At 41.6% G+C, this 15,619-nt stretch overlaps 1 protein-coding gene across 1 annotated transcript in view; it reads left to right on the forward strand.

Annotated features, from left to right (window-relative positions):
- Positions 1-15,619, forward strand: part of frmpd2 (FERM and PDZ domain containing 2) — a 42,038-nt gene that overhangs the window by 2,933 nt on the left and 23,486 nt on the right. The window contains exons 2-12 of the mRNA XM_029764404.1: positions 6,381-6,502; positions 6,771-6,934; positions 7,470-7,715; positions 8,016-8,179; positions 8,357-8,516; positions 8,597-8,668; positions 8,987-9,161; positions 9,328-9,463; positions 9,607-9,745; positions 12,325-12,477; positions 14,895-15,080. Of these exons, the coding sequence (XP_029620264.1) occupies positions 6,382-6,502; positions 6,771-6,934; positions 7,470-7,715; positions 8,016-8,179; positions 8,357-8,516; positions 8,597-8,668; positions 8,987-9,161; positions 9,328-9,463; positions 9,607-9,745; positions 12,325-12,477; positions 14,895-15,080 (1,716 nt within the window). The 5' untranslated portion in view covers position 6,381. The remainder of the gene's footprint in view (positions 1-6,380; positions 6,503-6,770; positions 6,935-7,469; positions 7,716-8,015; positions 8,180-8,356; positions 8,517-8,596; positions 8,669-8,986; positions 9,162-9,327; positions 9,464-9,606; positions 9,746-12,324; positions 12,478-14,894; positions 15,081-15,619) is intronic.

Raw genomic sequence — 15,619 nt, forward strand, 5'->3', positions numbered from 1 at the left:
AGCCCCAAACCATGATACTCCCTCCACCATAGTGTACAGTTGGGATGAGGTTTTGATGTTGGTGTGCTGTGCCATTTTTCTCCACACATAGAGTTGTGTGTTCCTTCCAAACAACTCAACTGTAGTTTCATCTGTCCACAGAATTTCTTGCCAGTAGCGCTGTGGAACGTCCAGGTGCACTTTTGCGAACTTCAGACGTGCAGTAATGTTTTTTTTTGACAGCAGTGGCTTCTTCAGTGGTGTCCTCTCATGAACACCATTCTTGTTTTGTGTTTTTTACGTATCGTAGACTCGTCAACAGAGATGTTAGCATGTTCCAGAGATTTTTGTAAGTCTTTAGCTGACACTCTAGGATTCTTCTTAACCTCATGGAGCATTCTGCACTGTGCTCTTGCAGTCATCTGTCCAGAACGGCCACTCCTAGGGAGAGTAGCAACAGTGCTGAACTTTCTCCATTTATAAACAATTTGTCTTACCATGGACTGATGAACATCAAGGCTTTTAGAGATACCTTTGTAACCCTTTCCAGCTTTATGCAAGCCAACAATTCTTAATCTTAGTTCTTCTGAGATCTCTTTTGTTCGAGGCATGGTTCACAACAGGCATTGCTTCTTGTGAATAGCAAACTCACATTTTGTGAGTGTTTTTTATAGGGCAGAGCAGCTCTAACCAACATCTTCAATCTCGTCTCATTGATTGGACTCCAAGTTAGCTGACTCCAATTAGCTTTTGGAAAAGTCATTAGCCTAGGGGTTCACATATTTTCCAACCTACACTGTGAATGTGTAAATTATGTATTCTATATAGACAAGAAAAATACAATAATTTGTATGTTATTAGTTTAAGCACACTGTGTTTGTCTATCGTTGTGACTTAGATGAAGATCAGATCAAATTATATGACTAATTTATGCAGAAATCCAAGAAATTCCAAAGGGTTCACATACTTTTTCTTGCCACTGTATATGCTCTTCAGCTATGGGATTGCTTTGTTCAAATTCTTATTTGGCATCCAATTAAATGTTCTCTAAACCTTCTGTTCCATGTTTTTGTACTGCTACTCTATTTTTTTAACATATGTGGGGGGTTTTTTGTATGCAAAAACACTTCTCTGAACTACATACTTCACATAGAGATGGAATTCATGATTCATTCAAGTCTCATTTTGCCGTGCAACACAATCTGTGGTAAACATACAATATTTTCTTCACACCTTCCACAGCAGGATATTTGCTGTGAATACTCTAATGACTTGGATCCACTGGTGGTTTCAGTGCCTTCTGAAAGTTTTTTTTGTCACTTGCCTCCACACAATATCCCATAATGTCAAAGTGGAATTCTTTTTTTCTAATAAATAAAAAATGAAAAGCGGGAATGTTTTGAGTCAATACGTATTCAATCCCTTTGTTATGGCAGGCCTAAATATGTTCAGGAGTAAACATGTGCTTAACAAGTCACATAGTAATTTGCATGAACTCACTCTGTGCGCAATAATCGTGTTTAACATGATTTGTTACTGACTACCTCATCTCTGTTCCCCACACATACAATTATCTGTAAGGTCCCTCAGTCGAGAAGTTAATTTCAAACACAGATTCAACCACAAAGACTAGAGAGGTACCTCTCAAAGAAGGGCACCGATTAGTTGATGGGTAAGTTTATATATATATTTTTTTTCTTCAGGCATTGAATATCCCTTTGAGCATGGTAAAGTTATTAATTACACTTTGGATGGTGTATCAATACACCCAGTCACTACAAAAACACAGGCATATTTTAACTCAGGTGCCAGAGAGGAAGGAAACCACAAGGATTTCACCATGAAGCCAACTTTGAAGAGTTCAAATCAAAATCAAATCAAATGTATTGGTCACATACACGTAATTATCAGATGTTATTGCGTGTGTAGCGAAATGCTTGTTCTTCTAGCGCCGACAGTGCAGAAATATCTAACAAGTAATATGTATCAGTTACCCAAAATACACGCAAATCTAAATAAGGAATGGATTAAGAATATATACATATGTCAGAGTTACGTTGGACTAAGATAGTGGCATAGTATAGAATTCAGTATGTACATATGAGATGGGTGATGCAATATTTACGCACAATTGAAGTGACTAAGATAGTATAGAGTGCAGTTTATACATATGAGATGAGTAATGCAAGATATGGAGACATTATTAAAGTGGCTAGTGATCCATTTCCTTAAAGTGGCCAGTGATTCCTAATCTGTCTATAGGTAGCCGCCTCTGATGTGGTAGTGATGGCTGTTTAGCAGTCTGATGGCCTTGAGATGGAAGCGTTTTTTCTGTCTCTCGGTCCCAGCTTTGATGCACCTGTACTGACTTCGCCTTCTGGATGATAGCGGGGTGAACAGGCAGTGGCTGGGATGGTTGATGTCTTTGATCTTTTTGGCCTTCCTATGGCATCGGGTGCTGTAGGTGTCCAGGAAGGCAGGAAGTTTGCCCCCAGTAATGCGTTGGGCAGACCTCACCTCCCGCTGGAGAGCATTGCGGTTGTGGGCGGTGCAGTTGCCGTACCAGGCGGTGATGCAGCCCGACAGGATGCTCTCAATTTCCACCTTCTCCACTGCGGTTCCATCAATGTGGATAGGAGGGTGGTCCCTCTGCTGTTTCCTGAAGTCCACAATCATCTCCTTAGTTTTGTTAACATTGCGTGAGAGGTTATTTTCTTGGCAACACACTCCCAGAGCCCTCACCTCCTCCCTGTAGGCTGTCTCATCATTGTTGGTAATCAAGTCTAATGCTGTTGTGTCATCTGCAAAGTTGATGATTGTGTTGGAGGCGTGCTTGGCCACGCAGTCATGGGTGAACAGGGTGTACAGGAGGGGGCTGAGCACGCACCCTTGTGGGGCCCCAGTGTTGAGGATCAGCAAAGAGGAGGTGTTTTTTCCTCCCACCACCTTTGGGAGACCCGTCAGGAAGTCCAGGACACAGTTGCACAGGGCGGGGTTCAGACCCAAGGCCTCAAGCTTGTTGATGAGCTTGGAGGGTACTATGGTGTTGAATGCTGATCTATAGTCAATGAACAGCATTCTTACATAGGTATGCCTCTTGTCCAGATGGGACAGGGCAGTGTGGTGGCGATTGCATCGTCTGTGGATCTATTGGGTGGGTCTAGGATGGCAGGTAAGGTGGAGGTGATATGATCCTTGACTAGTCTCTCAAAGCACTTCATGATGACAGTTGAGTGCTATGGTGCGATAGTCAATTCATGGCTGTGATAGGAGGAAACTGAGGATGGATAATCAACATTGTTACTCCACAATACTAACCTAATTGACAGAGGTAAAAATAGGAAGCCTGTACAGAATACAAATATTCCAAAACATGCATCCTGTTTGTAACAAGGCACTAAAGTAGTACTACAAGAAATGTGGCAAAGCAATTAACTTTTTGTCCTGACTACAAAGTGTTATGTTTGGGACAAATCCAATACAACACATTACTGAGTAGCACTCTCCATATTTTCAAGCATAGTGGTGGCTGTATTATGTTATGGGTATGCTTGTAATCGTTAAGGACTAGGAAGATTTTCAAGATAAAAAATAAATGAAATGGATCTAAGCAAAGGCAAAATCTTAGAGGAAAATCTGGTTCAGTCTGCTTTCCACCAGACACTGGGAGGTGATTTCACCTTTCAGCAGGACAATAACCTAGAACACAAGGCCAAATCTACACCAGTTGCTTACCAAGAAGATCGTGAATGTTCCTGACTGACCGAGTTACAGTTTTGACTTAAATGTAATTGAAAATCTATGGCAAGACCTGAAAATGGTTGTCTAGCAATGATTAACGCCAATTGTACAGAGCTTGAAGAATTATTTTAAAAGAATAATGGGAAAATGTTGCACAATCCAGGTGTGGAAAACTCTTACAGACTTACCCAGAAAGACTCACAGCTGTAATCACTGCCAAATGTGCTTCTACAAAGTATTGACTCGGAGGTGTGAAGGGTTATGTCAATTAGATGTATTATTTTTTTATTTAATTTTCAATACATTTGCAAACATTTCTGAAAACATGTTTTTACTTTGTCATGATGGGGTATTGTGTGTAGATGGGTAAGTGTTTTGTATTTAATGCATTTTGAATTTAGGCTGTAGTACAACAAGATGTGGAATAGGTCAAGGGGAATGAATACTTTCTGAAGGCTTCAGCTCAGTCTTTTAGTATGAATACCTATTTTGTTATCCCTGACTCACAACACCAACAAGGCTGTACAATTTATGGTATAACTAATGAATCACTTCCTACATATTTTGTAGACATGTCTCTACCTGCAGGAACCAGAGTTGCTACACTACCAATTAAAGCATTGACGTTTATTTGATCATAGTACTGTATATCCTTTGATTTTCAGGGATGACATATAGCTACATTCATGTAACTACACTCATCACTCAGTCAGTGTATAACTTCACAACTTTGAGTTTTGAATGAAAGAAAAGTGAACCAGTATCCCTCTAACATTAGGTTTTATACTGAACAAAAATATGAACTCAACATGTAAAGTGTTGGTCCCATGTTTCATTAGCTGAAATAAAAGTTTCCAGAAATGTTCTATATGCACAAAAAGCTTATTTCTCTCAAATTCTTGTAAACATATTTGTTTACATCCGTTAGTGAGCATTTCTCCTTTGCTAAAATAATCCATCCACCTGACAGGTGTGGCATATCAAGAAGCTGATTAAACAGCATGATCATTACACATGTCACGTCCTGACCAGTAATAGGGGTTATTTGTTATTGTAGTTTGGTCAGGACGTGGCAGGGGGTATTTGTTTTATGTGGTTCGGGCTGGTTGTGTTAGTTGTAGGGTGTTTGATTTAGTATTCCGGGTTTTGGGCACTGTTCTATGTTTATGTATTTCTATGTTCAGTCTAGTTATTTGTATTTCTATGTTTAGTTAATTGGGGGTTGAACCCTCAATTGGAGGCAGGTGTTTTCTCGTCACCTCTGATTGAGGGTTCTATAAATATGTATGTGTTTGTTTTTGTGGGAGATTGTGCTGGGTATAGCTTTGTTGCCTTACTGGACTGTTATTAGTCGTTGTGGTTTTGTTGTGTACGTGTTTATTTTGGTTTACCTTCTTTGTCCGTTTAAATAAAAAGAAGATGAGTGCACATTTCCCCGCTGCGTCTTGGTCCACTTTACCCTACGACAACCATGACAACACAGGTGCATCTTGTGCTGGGGACAATAAAAGGCCACTCCTTAATGTGCAGTTTTGTAACACAACACAATGCCACAGATGTCTCAAATTTTGAGGGAGCGTGTAATTGGCAGGCTGACTGCAGGAATGTCCACCAGAGCAGTTGCCAGATAATTTAATGTTAATTTCTTTACCATAGGCCTCTTCCAACGTCCTTTTTCGAGAATTTGGCAGTACGTCCAACCGGCCTCACAACCGCAGACCACGCGTTTGGCGTCATGTGGGCAAGCGGTTTGCTGATGTCAACGTTGGGAACAGAGTGCCCTATGGTGGCGGTGGGGTTATGGTATGGGCAGGCTAAAGCTACGGACAACGAACACAATTTCATTTTATCGATGGCCATTTGAATGCACAGATATACCGTGACAAGATCCTGAGGCCCGTTGTCGTGCCGTTCATCCGCAGCCATCATCTTATGCGCCAGCATGATAAATCACGGCCCCATGCCGAATGAATCGTTGAAATTGTTGCATGTTGCATTTTATATTTTTGTTCAGTGTCATTTGATATGTCACAGAACCTCAGCCGGATGCTACCACTGTCACGTCTCATTGTAACGCTTCACAGTCACCTTGGTGACGAGAGGGAGAAAAAATGAAAGGCACAGAGAGTAGACATATCAGAGCAAATCCTCCAGGCTCTGCGAAAGCCTATTACATGGCAAACTGAAAGCTCATCGTGTGAAAGCCCGGTGTGCATGTGTGAGAGAGGGAGAGGGGGGAAATTAACAGGTGGCTAGTGAAGGGGAAGGGGTGTCTGTATTGCTTTGCATGAGTCCTTTAGTCCAATCAATCACCTCACTCATTGTAGATAATCATCTATAGCTACTTGTCTAAATGGACCAAATTTGTTGTTGTCCTCCTAATATCTCTATCTTGTCAAAGAAAAAGATCACTTTGAGGTAATGATTTAAGCAATTAGATAATATGGTTGTGTGGACACTTTTCAATGATTTATGGAAACAATCAAGTTTCTTGCGTTCAACAGTTTTCATTGTAATCCAAATAACGGCTTCGCATATTTTGTCACAGAGTCTATGATGAAACAACATGTATTGCTCATATTAAGCTATTACAGCGTTTTGAGGCAGAAATGTATTTAGATAATATATGACTGTATCTACCTGTGGCTGTGTCCCCCCAGGATGGGCACGTTCGTGACCCTGGCGGAGGTGCTGGAGGCCCGGGGGTCACCTCTGGAGGAGGATGAGTTATGGTGTCTTCTACTGGGCACCGCCGAGGCCTTAATGGAAATCTCTCACAAAGGTACCGGGACATATTTATATGCTTTTCCTGACCCATGATAATACACACCGGCAGGATCTTTTGACCTTAAAGGGATTGTTCACGCCATTTCAAAACATGTCAGATGTTTGCAGACCTCAAAAGTGGTATTATGCTGAGCTGACTTGTTTTTGTATATACATCTTTATGCATTAGAAGAAATGGGTCTCAAACCCGAGATGAATGGAAAGGATAGGCAACACCACATCATGCTCTACTTCTAATAGTTTGTCTCTTGTCCTCTCGACAGGTCCTGGTAACATGTGCAGTGTACTGAGCCCTGGCTCAATGCTGCTGTCAGCCACTGGGAACCTTGCTTTTAAGAGCTGTTCCCGGTCAGAGAACCTTGGTTCCTTCACTGCTCCAGAGGTACAGGAGGGGCACGCTGCCTCCAACAGGACGGCCTCGGAGAAGGTGCTCAATAAACCCCTGATCTCAATGTCATCGCATCTCACTGCTAATCTGATTTCATATCCGTCTGTACTATATGGCCAACTCCTATGGTCTCCGTTGGCTTGACATCTCACCACTGTTTTGGTTCCCGACTTTTGGTTTTGCATGAATTCCTCAGGAAAGATTTTACTCGTTCGTCCTGTGGATCTGTCTCTGTCAGTTAGTTTGTACGTTCGTCACACGCAGTGTCCCGATTTTGTCGAAGCATGGGTGAATGATGCGTCTTACGGTTTACAAAATTACACTGATTTACCAGATAACATGCGATTGAAAATGCAAACTTTGAAAGGTCACGCCCACACCCCGTTTGACCTAAAGTCATGAAATTTGGTACATAGGTCCCTCTCCTTACAAGGAACAAATTTGCCTCAGGGACCCAAGAGGTCCGTCATGATGGATTTAGAATTTTGTGAAAAACGCTTAAAAACGCTACTCCTCTAGCACCAAATGACCAACATGTTTACTGTTCCCTTGTTTTTCTCTTTGTTTTCTTCAGATGATTGTATATTCCCTAGGAATGACCCTCTTCTGGTCCATTGATTATCAACTACCTCAAAACCAGCCCATTCAGCTGAGTGACAACCTGAACAACCTCTTGCTGAGTATGTGTGAGGACACGGTCCAGAGACGAGCAGATCTTGTGACCGTGCTGGAGACCTGTGAACAGCACATCAAGGCTGCTCAACTGCCCCCACCAGATAAGCTCGTCAGACAGCTAGTACAAGATGTCTTCAGGGACTCTGTGAGTCACCCACATTCACTTTTTGGTTTAGGCAATGCACCTGTAATCAGTATAGCTATCACTGTCACTCTACACTCCATGTGCTGACCAGCACACTGACATTATAGGGTCAAATTTCCTAGAAATAAATTGGCCTCTGTTCCATAATGTGACAATACTGGCTGGTTGCAACTCTATCTTGGCTACAATCTACAGCTGGGTTTCAATTGAGATCATATTGATTTGAGACATGGTTATTTTTAAGGATAGGTCAGTGCAACTTATCTAATTCAGCAGCTGTCATTCTATTGTGTTTTCAAGGTTGATCATGTGTCCATGGCTGAGAATGGTCCTCAACTTACTGACCGGAGTCAGATGGTCAGAGAGAGGCTTCACAGTCTCTCAGGAAGTGCCTCGTACCATAATTCCACCTGGGCGCTGAGAAACAGAAGCACCCCAACATTCCAAGCTGAGCTCAGCAGAGGGTAAGAACCTAGCCGTCGCCTTTCAAACAAGAAAAGGCACATTTTGACCGGAATACACATATTATCAGCTTTACAAGTATATATATATATATTTTTTAAGGGATAGTTCACCCAACTGTCTATGGACAATAAGTTAAAGAATTTCATCCCTGTAATCTGTCTTTTATTTTCTCCCAGAATTCCCCAAGGGTCACGTCACAGAGAGAGTTACTGCAGCTCTCAGTCACGTAGCCCCTGTAGCCCTTACCTGGATGGCTTTCGCCGTGGCAGCGTCAGACCTGTACTTTACACATATCTAAACGAGTCCACGGTCAGTCTTAATGAAAAGAAAGCCAAGGTATGATATCATAGTGAGTCATGTGAAATATTGGGTTCACATTTTAGTAGTTCTTAATGTTTCTCTCTTTATTTCTGCAGGATATGGGTCCTGAGTTCATTAGAAAGTTAGACGAGCCTCTGGTTGTCTTGGAGCTGCCCGGATCCATTGTGGTAATTATGACTTTATCATCGACCAGTAGTCTGGCCTGCTCAGGTCAGGCCTCACCACCTCTTCTTATCCAGGCTGCATCACATCCGGCTGTGATTGGGAGTCCCATAGGGCGGCGCACAATTGGCCCAGCATCGTCCGGGTTTGGCCGGGGTGGGCCGTCATTGTGAATAAGAATTTGTACTTAACTGACTTGCCTAGTTAAATAAAAGGTTAAACAAAATAAAAATCAAGAGCTACATCAAATGCCTTTTATTATCACCCCAACTGTCATCCGTCGGTCTTTACATGAATCACTATCTTTCCGTCTCTTAATCCAGTCAAAGAAAGGGAAGTCTCCCTCCACTATGAGGGAACTGAGTGTGGTCATGCCAAACGGACAGAGCATCCTGGTCAAGTGTGACGTCAAGTCAGGAGGAGGGGATGTCTTTGATATGATTGTTGCCCACTCCAATCTGGTGGAACACTTCTACTTTGGCCTTGCTTACATTGATGGTAATGCACAAATATTGTATGTCGTTTACTGGAAACAGTTCATTGAGGTTTTTTGTTGAGTCATGTATGGCTGTGCTCGAACTACAGTAATGAAAAAGCTAAAAGTTGTCTTTACATGGTTCAGGTGTTAAAAATGTCACTCTTCTTTTTATCTCTCGGGTTTTAGATCATGAGTTTTTCTTCCTGGAAAATGACACAAAGATATCCAAGATCGCCCCCGACAGTTGGAAGAAAGTGCCTACCTCCACGTTTATCCTTTTCTTCAGGGTGAAATTCTTTGTCCACGACATCTCTCTCCTTTTGTAAGTACCTCACATCCGCTCGTGCTTACAGTGTATTGTATTCAAGGTCGACCTGTGGAATTCATAGAGGTCAGGCAGTAATGCAGATTGTCCACTGCTTTCTCTATGGAAGCATATTGTGTGTGACTGGTGTTTTTTGGCAGGCACAAACTGACTCGTCACCAGTACTACCTACAGCTGAGGAAGGATATACTGGAGGACAGGCTGGCCTGCCATGAAGAGACAGGCCTATATCTGGGTGCCTTGGCTCTCCAAGCAGAGTATGGAGACTGCATGCCTGAGGTATTTTATAAATTTTATTTGAGTTATATATCCTTATTTGAGTCACAAGTTTGGACACACCTACTCATTCAAGGGTTTTTCATTATTTTTACTATTATCTACATTGTAGAATAATAGTGACGACATCAAGACTATGAAATTACAAATATGGAATCATGCAGTAAACAAAGTGTTAAACAAATCAAAATATATTTTATATTTTTCAAAGTAGCCACCCTTTGCCTTGATGACAGCTTTGCACACTCTTGGCATTATCTCAACCAGCTTCATGAGGTAGTCACCTGGAATGAATTTCAATTAACAGGTGTGTCTTGTTAATTTGTGGAATTTCTATCCTTATTGCATGACTAGAGCCAATCAGTTGTGTTGTGACAAGGTAGGGGGTTATACAGAAGATAGCCCTATTTGGTAAAAGACCAAGTCCATATTATGTCAAGAACTTTGAAAGTTTCTTGAAGTGCTGTCGCAAAAACCATCAAGCGCTATGATGGAACTGGCTCTCATGAGGACCGCCACACAAAAGGAAGACCCAGAGTTACCTCTGCTGCAGAGGCTAAGTTCAGTAGAGTTAACTGCACCTCAGATTGCAGCCTAAATAAATGCTTCAAAGAGTTCACGTAACAGACACATCTCAACATCAACTGTTCAGAGGAGACTGTGTGAATCAGGCCTTCGTGGTTAAATTGCTGCAATTGCTGCAAAGGACAGCAATAATAAGAAGAGACTTGCTTGGTCCAAGAAACACGAGCAATGGACATTAGACTGGTGGATGGATATGTCCTTTGGAGATTTTTGGTTCCAACTGCCGTGTCTTTGTGAGACGCGGAGTAGGTGAACAGATAATCTTCACATGTGTGGTTCCCACCGTGAAGCATGGAGGAGGAGGTGTGATGTGTGGGGGTGCTTTGCTTGTGACACTGTCAGTGATTTATTCAGAATTCAAGGTACACTTAACTAGCATGGCTACCACAGCATTCTGCAGTGATACGCCATCCCATCTGGTTTGCGCTTAGTGGGACTGTCATTTGTTTTTCAACAGGACAATGACCCAAAACACACCTCCAGGCTGTGTAAGGGCTATTTGACCAAGAAGAGTGATGGAGTGCTGCATCAGATGACCTGGCCTCCACAATCAACCGACCTCAACCCAATTGAGATGGTTTGGGATGAGTTGGACCGCAGAGTGAAGGAAAAGCAGCCAACAAGTGCTCAGCATATGTGAGAACTCCTTCAAAACTGTTGGAAAAGCATTCCTCATGAAGCTGGTTGAGAGAATGCCAAGAGTATGCAAAGTTGTCATCAAGGCAAAGGGTGGCTACTTTGAAAAATCTCAAATGTAAAATATATTTTGATTTGTTAAACACTTTTATTTGGTTACTACATGATTCCATATGTGTTTTTTCATAGTTTTGTAGAATGTAGAAAATAGTAGAAAATGTAGAAAATAGTAAAAAATAAAGAAAAACCTTTGAATGAGTAGGTGTGTCCAAACTTTTGATTGGTACTGTAAATAGATATTACCTTATAAATATTACGGATGGGCAGAATTGGGCACAGTTAATCGAATATCCAGATATCCAAACGGATTTTAGTATTAAATTACTTGAATGAGTTTTCAGTTTTGGAGCCACATTCGTCTGTTATTAACCCATACAAATGAATGGAGGCAGTTTTGTGCCAATTAAAAAAAAGAGGTTAAATGTGTCCCCGCAATTTTTTTCCCTAAGCTTTCTTATATTTCTTAGATAAAAAAATGACACTTCAAAACCTTGTTTTTTTTCTCCTTATGATGTATTATTTTTTAACAGTTTTTTTTGCCATTTATGAATGTGGTATTCAATGTGTTTATATGGGCTATAGTAATAAAGGCCAAATTCAATATTTTATCAAACAATTAAAAAAATAAAACAAACATACAGGGGTCCTAAAATTATAAATCAAATAACTTAATGGTCCATGGTATGACCAACCTAAAACAATTCCATACGTTAGCTTAGTAGAACCCCCCCCCCCCCCCCCCCCCCCCCCCCCGAAATGCTTAGACTTTTAGAGGTTAGCAATGAAAAAGCTGTCTAAATTAAAAAAGCATTTATTTGGGCCATTTTTACCTAAAAGGATATACCATGACATTTAAAATTCGGAATTTAATAAAACAAACTTTTGAATGCTTTTTTAAGGGTGTGTTGAGCTACTGCTGTGCTACTTCTGCACATGTAGACCTCCAGGCTGCCCTGACATGATCGGTATGACACGGATCAATGCAAAACACTCCAGAAAACCCTTCTGTAAGAGAATCATGGAAAATCGGACTTCTCTTTCGCTGTTGCTTTTAGCCAAACTACCGAAGAAAAGCAGAATGTTCGCTGTTTACCTCTGCCATGTGCATTTGCGTCATTCTGATTGGTCGAGAGTCGAGACCAAAACAAAACGTGTTATTATTACAAATTTTGACTGTCATAAAAATGTCATATTATTTGAATAGTAAAATAGTTTTAAATGCCCATCCATGGCAAATATTTTGTAATATTAGCTCTAGAAATGTTGAGTGATGACTAACTTTTATCTGATATTTCCCAAAGGTTTATGGGAGGAACTACTATCGACCAGACCAGTACGTTGCCAAGAGTGTCATGGAGAAAAGAGCCTTGCCTTACGTAAAGGAGGAGTTGCTACGGTTACATGCCAATAACTCCACGATGAGTACCGACGAGTCCGAACTTGAGTTCCTAAAGGTAACATGAGCCAAAGAAAACACTCCATAGAGTTATGGAGCCACATTTATTTTGCCCTATTTTAATCCTTAAGAGTATATATATATAACGTGTATATACAGTGCATTCGGCAAGTATTCAGACCCCTTGACTGTTTCCACATTTTGTTATGTTACAACCAAGACTGAACTCTTTGGCCTGAATGCCAAACGTCTCGTCTGGAGGAAACCTGGCACCATCCCTATGGTGAAGCATGGTGGTGGCAGCATTATGCTGTGGAGATGTTCTTCTGTGGCAAGGACTGTGAGACTAGTCAGGATCAAGGGAAAGATGAACGTAGCAAAGTACAGTGAGATCGTTGATGAAAACTTGCTCCAAAGCACTCAGGACCTCAAACTGGTTCACCTTCCAAAAGGACAATGACCCTAAGCACTCAGCCAAGACAATGCAGGAGTGGCTTTGGGACAAGTCTCTGAGTGTCCTTGAGTGGCCCAATCCGATCAAACATATCTGGAGAGACCTGAAAATAGCTGTGCAGTGACGCTCCCCATCCAACCTGACAGAGCTTGAGAGAGAAGAGAAGAATGGGAGAAACTCAAATACATGTGTGTCAAGCTTGTAGCGTCATACCCAAGAAGACTGGAGGCTGTAATTGCTGCCAAAGGTGCTTCAACAAAGTACTGAGTTAAGGGTCTGAATACTTATGTACATGTGATATTACATTTTTTTTTTTGCTTTTCATTATCGGGTATTGTGTGTAGATTGATAGAAAAAAACAATTGAATCAATTTTAGAATAAGGCTGTAACTTAAAATGTGGAAAAGGTCAAGGGGACTGAATACTTTCTGAATGCACTGTATACATACACTATATATACAAAAGAACGTTGACACACCTTCAAATTAGTGGATTGTGCTATTTCAGGCACACCCGTTGCTGACAATTGTATAAAATCGAGTACACAGCCATGCAATCTTCATAGACAAACACAGGCAGGAGAATGGCCTTACTTAATAGCTCAGTGACTTTCAGCGTGGCACCGTCAAAGGATGCCACCTTTCCAACATGTCAGTTCGTCAAATATATACCCTGCTAGAGATGCTCCAGTAAATTGTAAGTGCTGTTATTGTGAAGTGGAAACATCTCGAAGCAACAATGGCTCAGCCACGCAGTGGTAGGCCACACAAGCTGTCAGAACCAGACCGCTGATGTGTGTTGCGCATAAATATCGCCTGTCCTCAGTTGCAACACTCACTACCTTGTTCCAAACTGCCTCTGGAAGCAACGTCAGCACAATAACTGTTCGTGAGGAGCTTCGTGAAATGGGTTTCCATGGCTGAGCAGCTGCGCACAAGCCTAAGATCACCATGTACAATGCCAAGCGTAGGCTGGAGTGGTGTAAATCTCACCGCCATTGGACTCTAGAGCAGTGGAAATGCTTCATTAAATAGTACCCGCAAAACACCAGTCTCAACGTCAACAGTGAAGAGGCGACTCCGGGATGCTGGCCTTCTAGTCTCTTCACTGTTGACGTTGAGACTGGTGTTTTGCGGGTACTATTTAATGAAGCTGCCAGTTGAGGACTTGTGAGCCGTCTGTTTCTCAAACTAGACACTAATGTACTTGTCCTCTTGCTCAGTTGTGCACCGGGGCCTCCCACTCCTCTTTCTATTCTGGTTAGAGCTAGTTTGCGCTGTTCTATTAAGGGAGTAGTACACAGTGTTGTACGAGATCTTCAGTTTCCTGGCAATTTCTCACATGGAATAGCCGTCATTTCTCAGAACAAGAATAGACTGACGTGTTCCAGAAGAGAGGTCTTTGTTTCTGGCCATTTTGAGCCTGTAATCGAACCCACAAATGCTGATGCTCCAGATTTCCAACTCGTCTAAAGGCGGCCAGCTTTATTGCTTCATTAATCAGAACATAATTGCAAAAGGGTTTTCTAATGATCAATTAGCCTTTTAAAATTATAAACTTGGATTAGCTAACACAACGTGCCATTGGAACACAGGAGTGATGGTTGCTGATAATGGGCCTCTGTACGGCTATGTAGATATTCCATAAAAGAATCAGCCGTTTCCAGCTACAATAGTCATTTACAACATTAACAATGTCTACACTATATTTCTGATCAATTTGATGTTATTTTAATGGACAATGTGCTTTAATTTCAAAAATAAGGACATTTCTAGGTGACCCCAAACTTTTTGAACGGTCGTGTGCATATATATAAAATGTCAGTCTCATTAATTCCATACTACGAATATGTGGACTAATATTTAAATCATTACACTAAAAGACTGTGGCACCTGCACAGTGCATTAAAGGCAAACATGTGGTAATACTGTATTTACATACACATCTGGCTCGTATTCTTAGCCCGTCCGGGAAGCTTCCACGTCGGCCGTTCTAACGTCTAACATCTTACTTCCTCCCAGGCCACCCAGCAGCTTCCTGAGTATGGCGTTCTGTTCTACCGCGTGGGTCGCGAGAAGAAGCCAGTCATCGGAGAGCTGATCTTAGGAGTGTGTGCCAAAGGAGTCATAGTGTATGAGGTTAAAGATGGCTCCCGCTCCACGAGTCAGACATTCCACTGGCGGGAAACGGCCAGTATTTCCTCCTCTGTGAGTATCATGCGTTTTTATGATAATGCAAACAATTTTTTCCCCCGTTGGAGTTGCACTTTATTGAAGGGAACTGAGGAATGTTGAAAGTGAACGTTTACTGAAAATACTGAACAAAAATATAAACGCAGCAATTTGAAACGTTTTACTGAGCTACAGTTCACATAAGGAAATCAGTCAATTTAAATAAATGAATTAGGCCCTAATCTATGGATTTCACATGTGAATAAAGATATTCATCTGTTGATCACATATACTTTAAAAAAAGATAGGGGCGTGGATAAGAAAACACATCTCCTTCGCATAGGCTGATCAGGCTGTTGATTGTGGCCTATGGGAATGTTGTCCTACTCCTCTTCAATGGCTGTACGAAGTTGCTGTATATTAGCGGGAACTGAAACACAATTTTATACACGTCGATCCAGAGCATCCCAAACATGTTCGATGGGTGACATATCTGGTGAGTATGCAGGACATGGAAGAACTGGGACATTTTTAACTTCCAGGAATTGTGTACTGATCCTTGCGACACGGGGCTG

This window comes from Salmo trutta, chromosome 10 (genome assembly GCF_901001165.1).
Source record: "Salmo trutta chromosome 10, fSalTru1.1, whole genome shotgun sequence".
NCBI classification, from domain to species: domain Eukaryota; kingdom Metazoa; phylum Chordata; class Actinopteri; order Salmoniformes; family Salmonidae; genus Salmo; species Salmo trutta.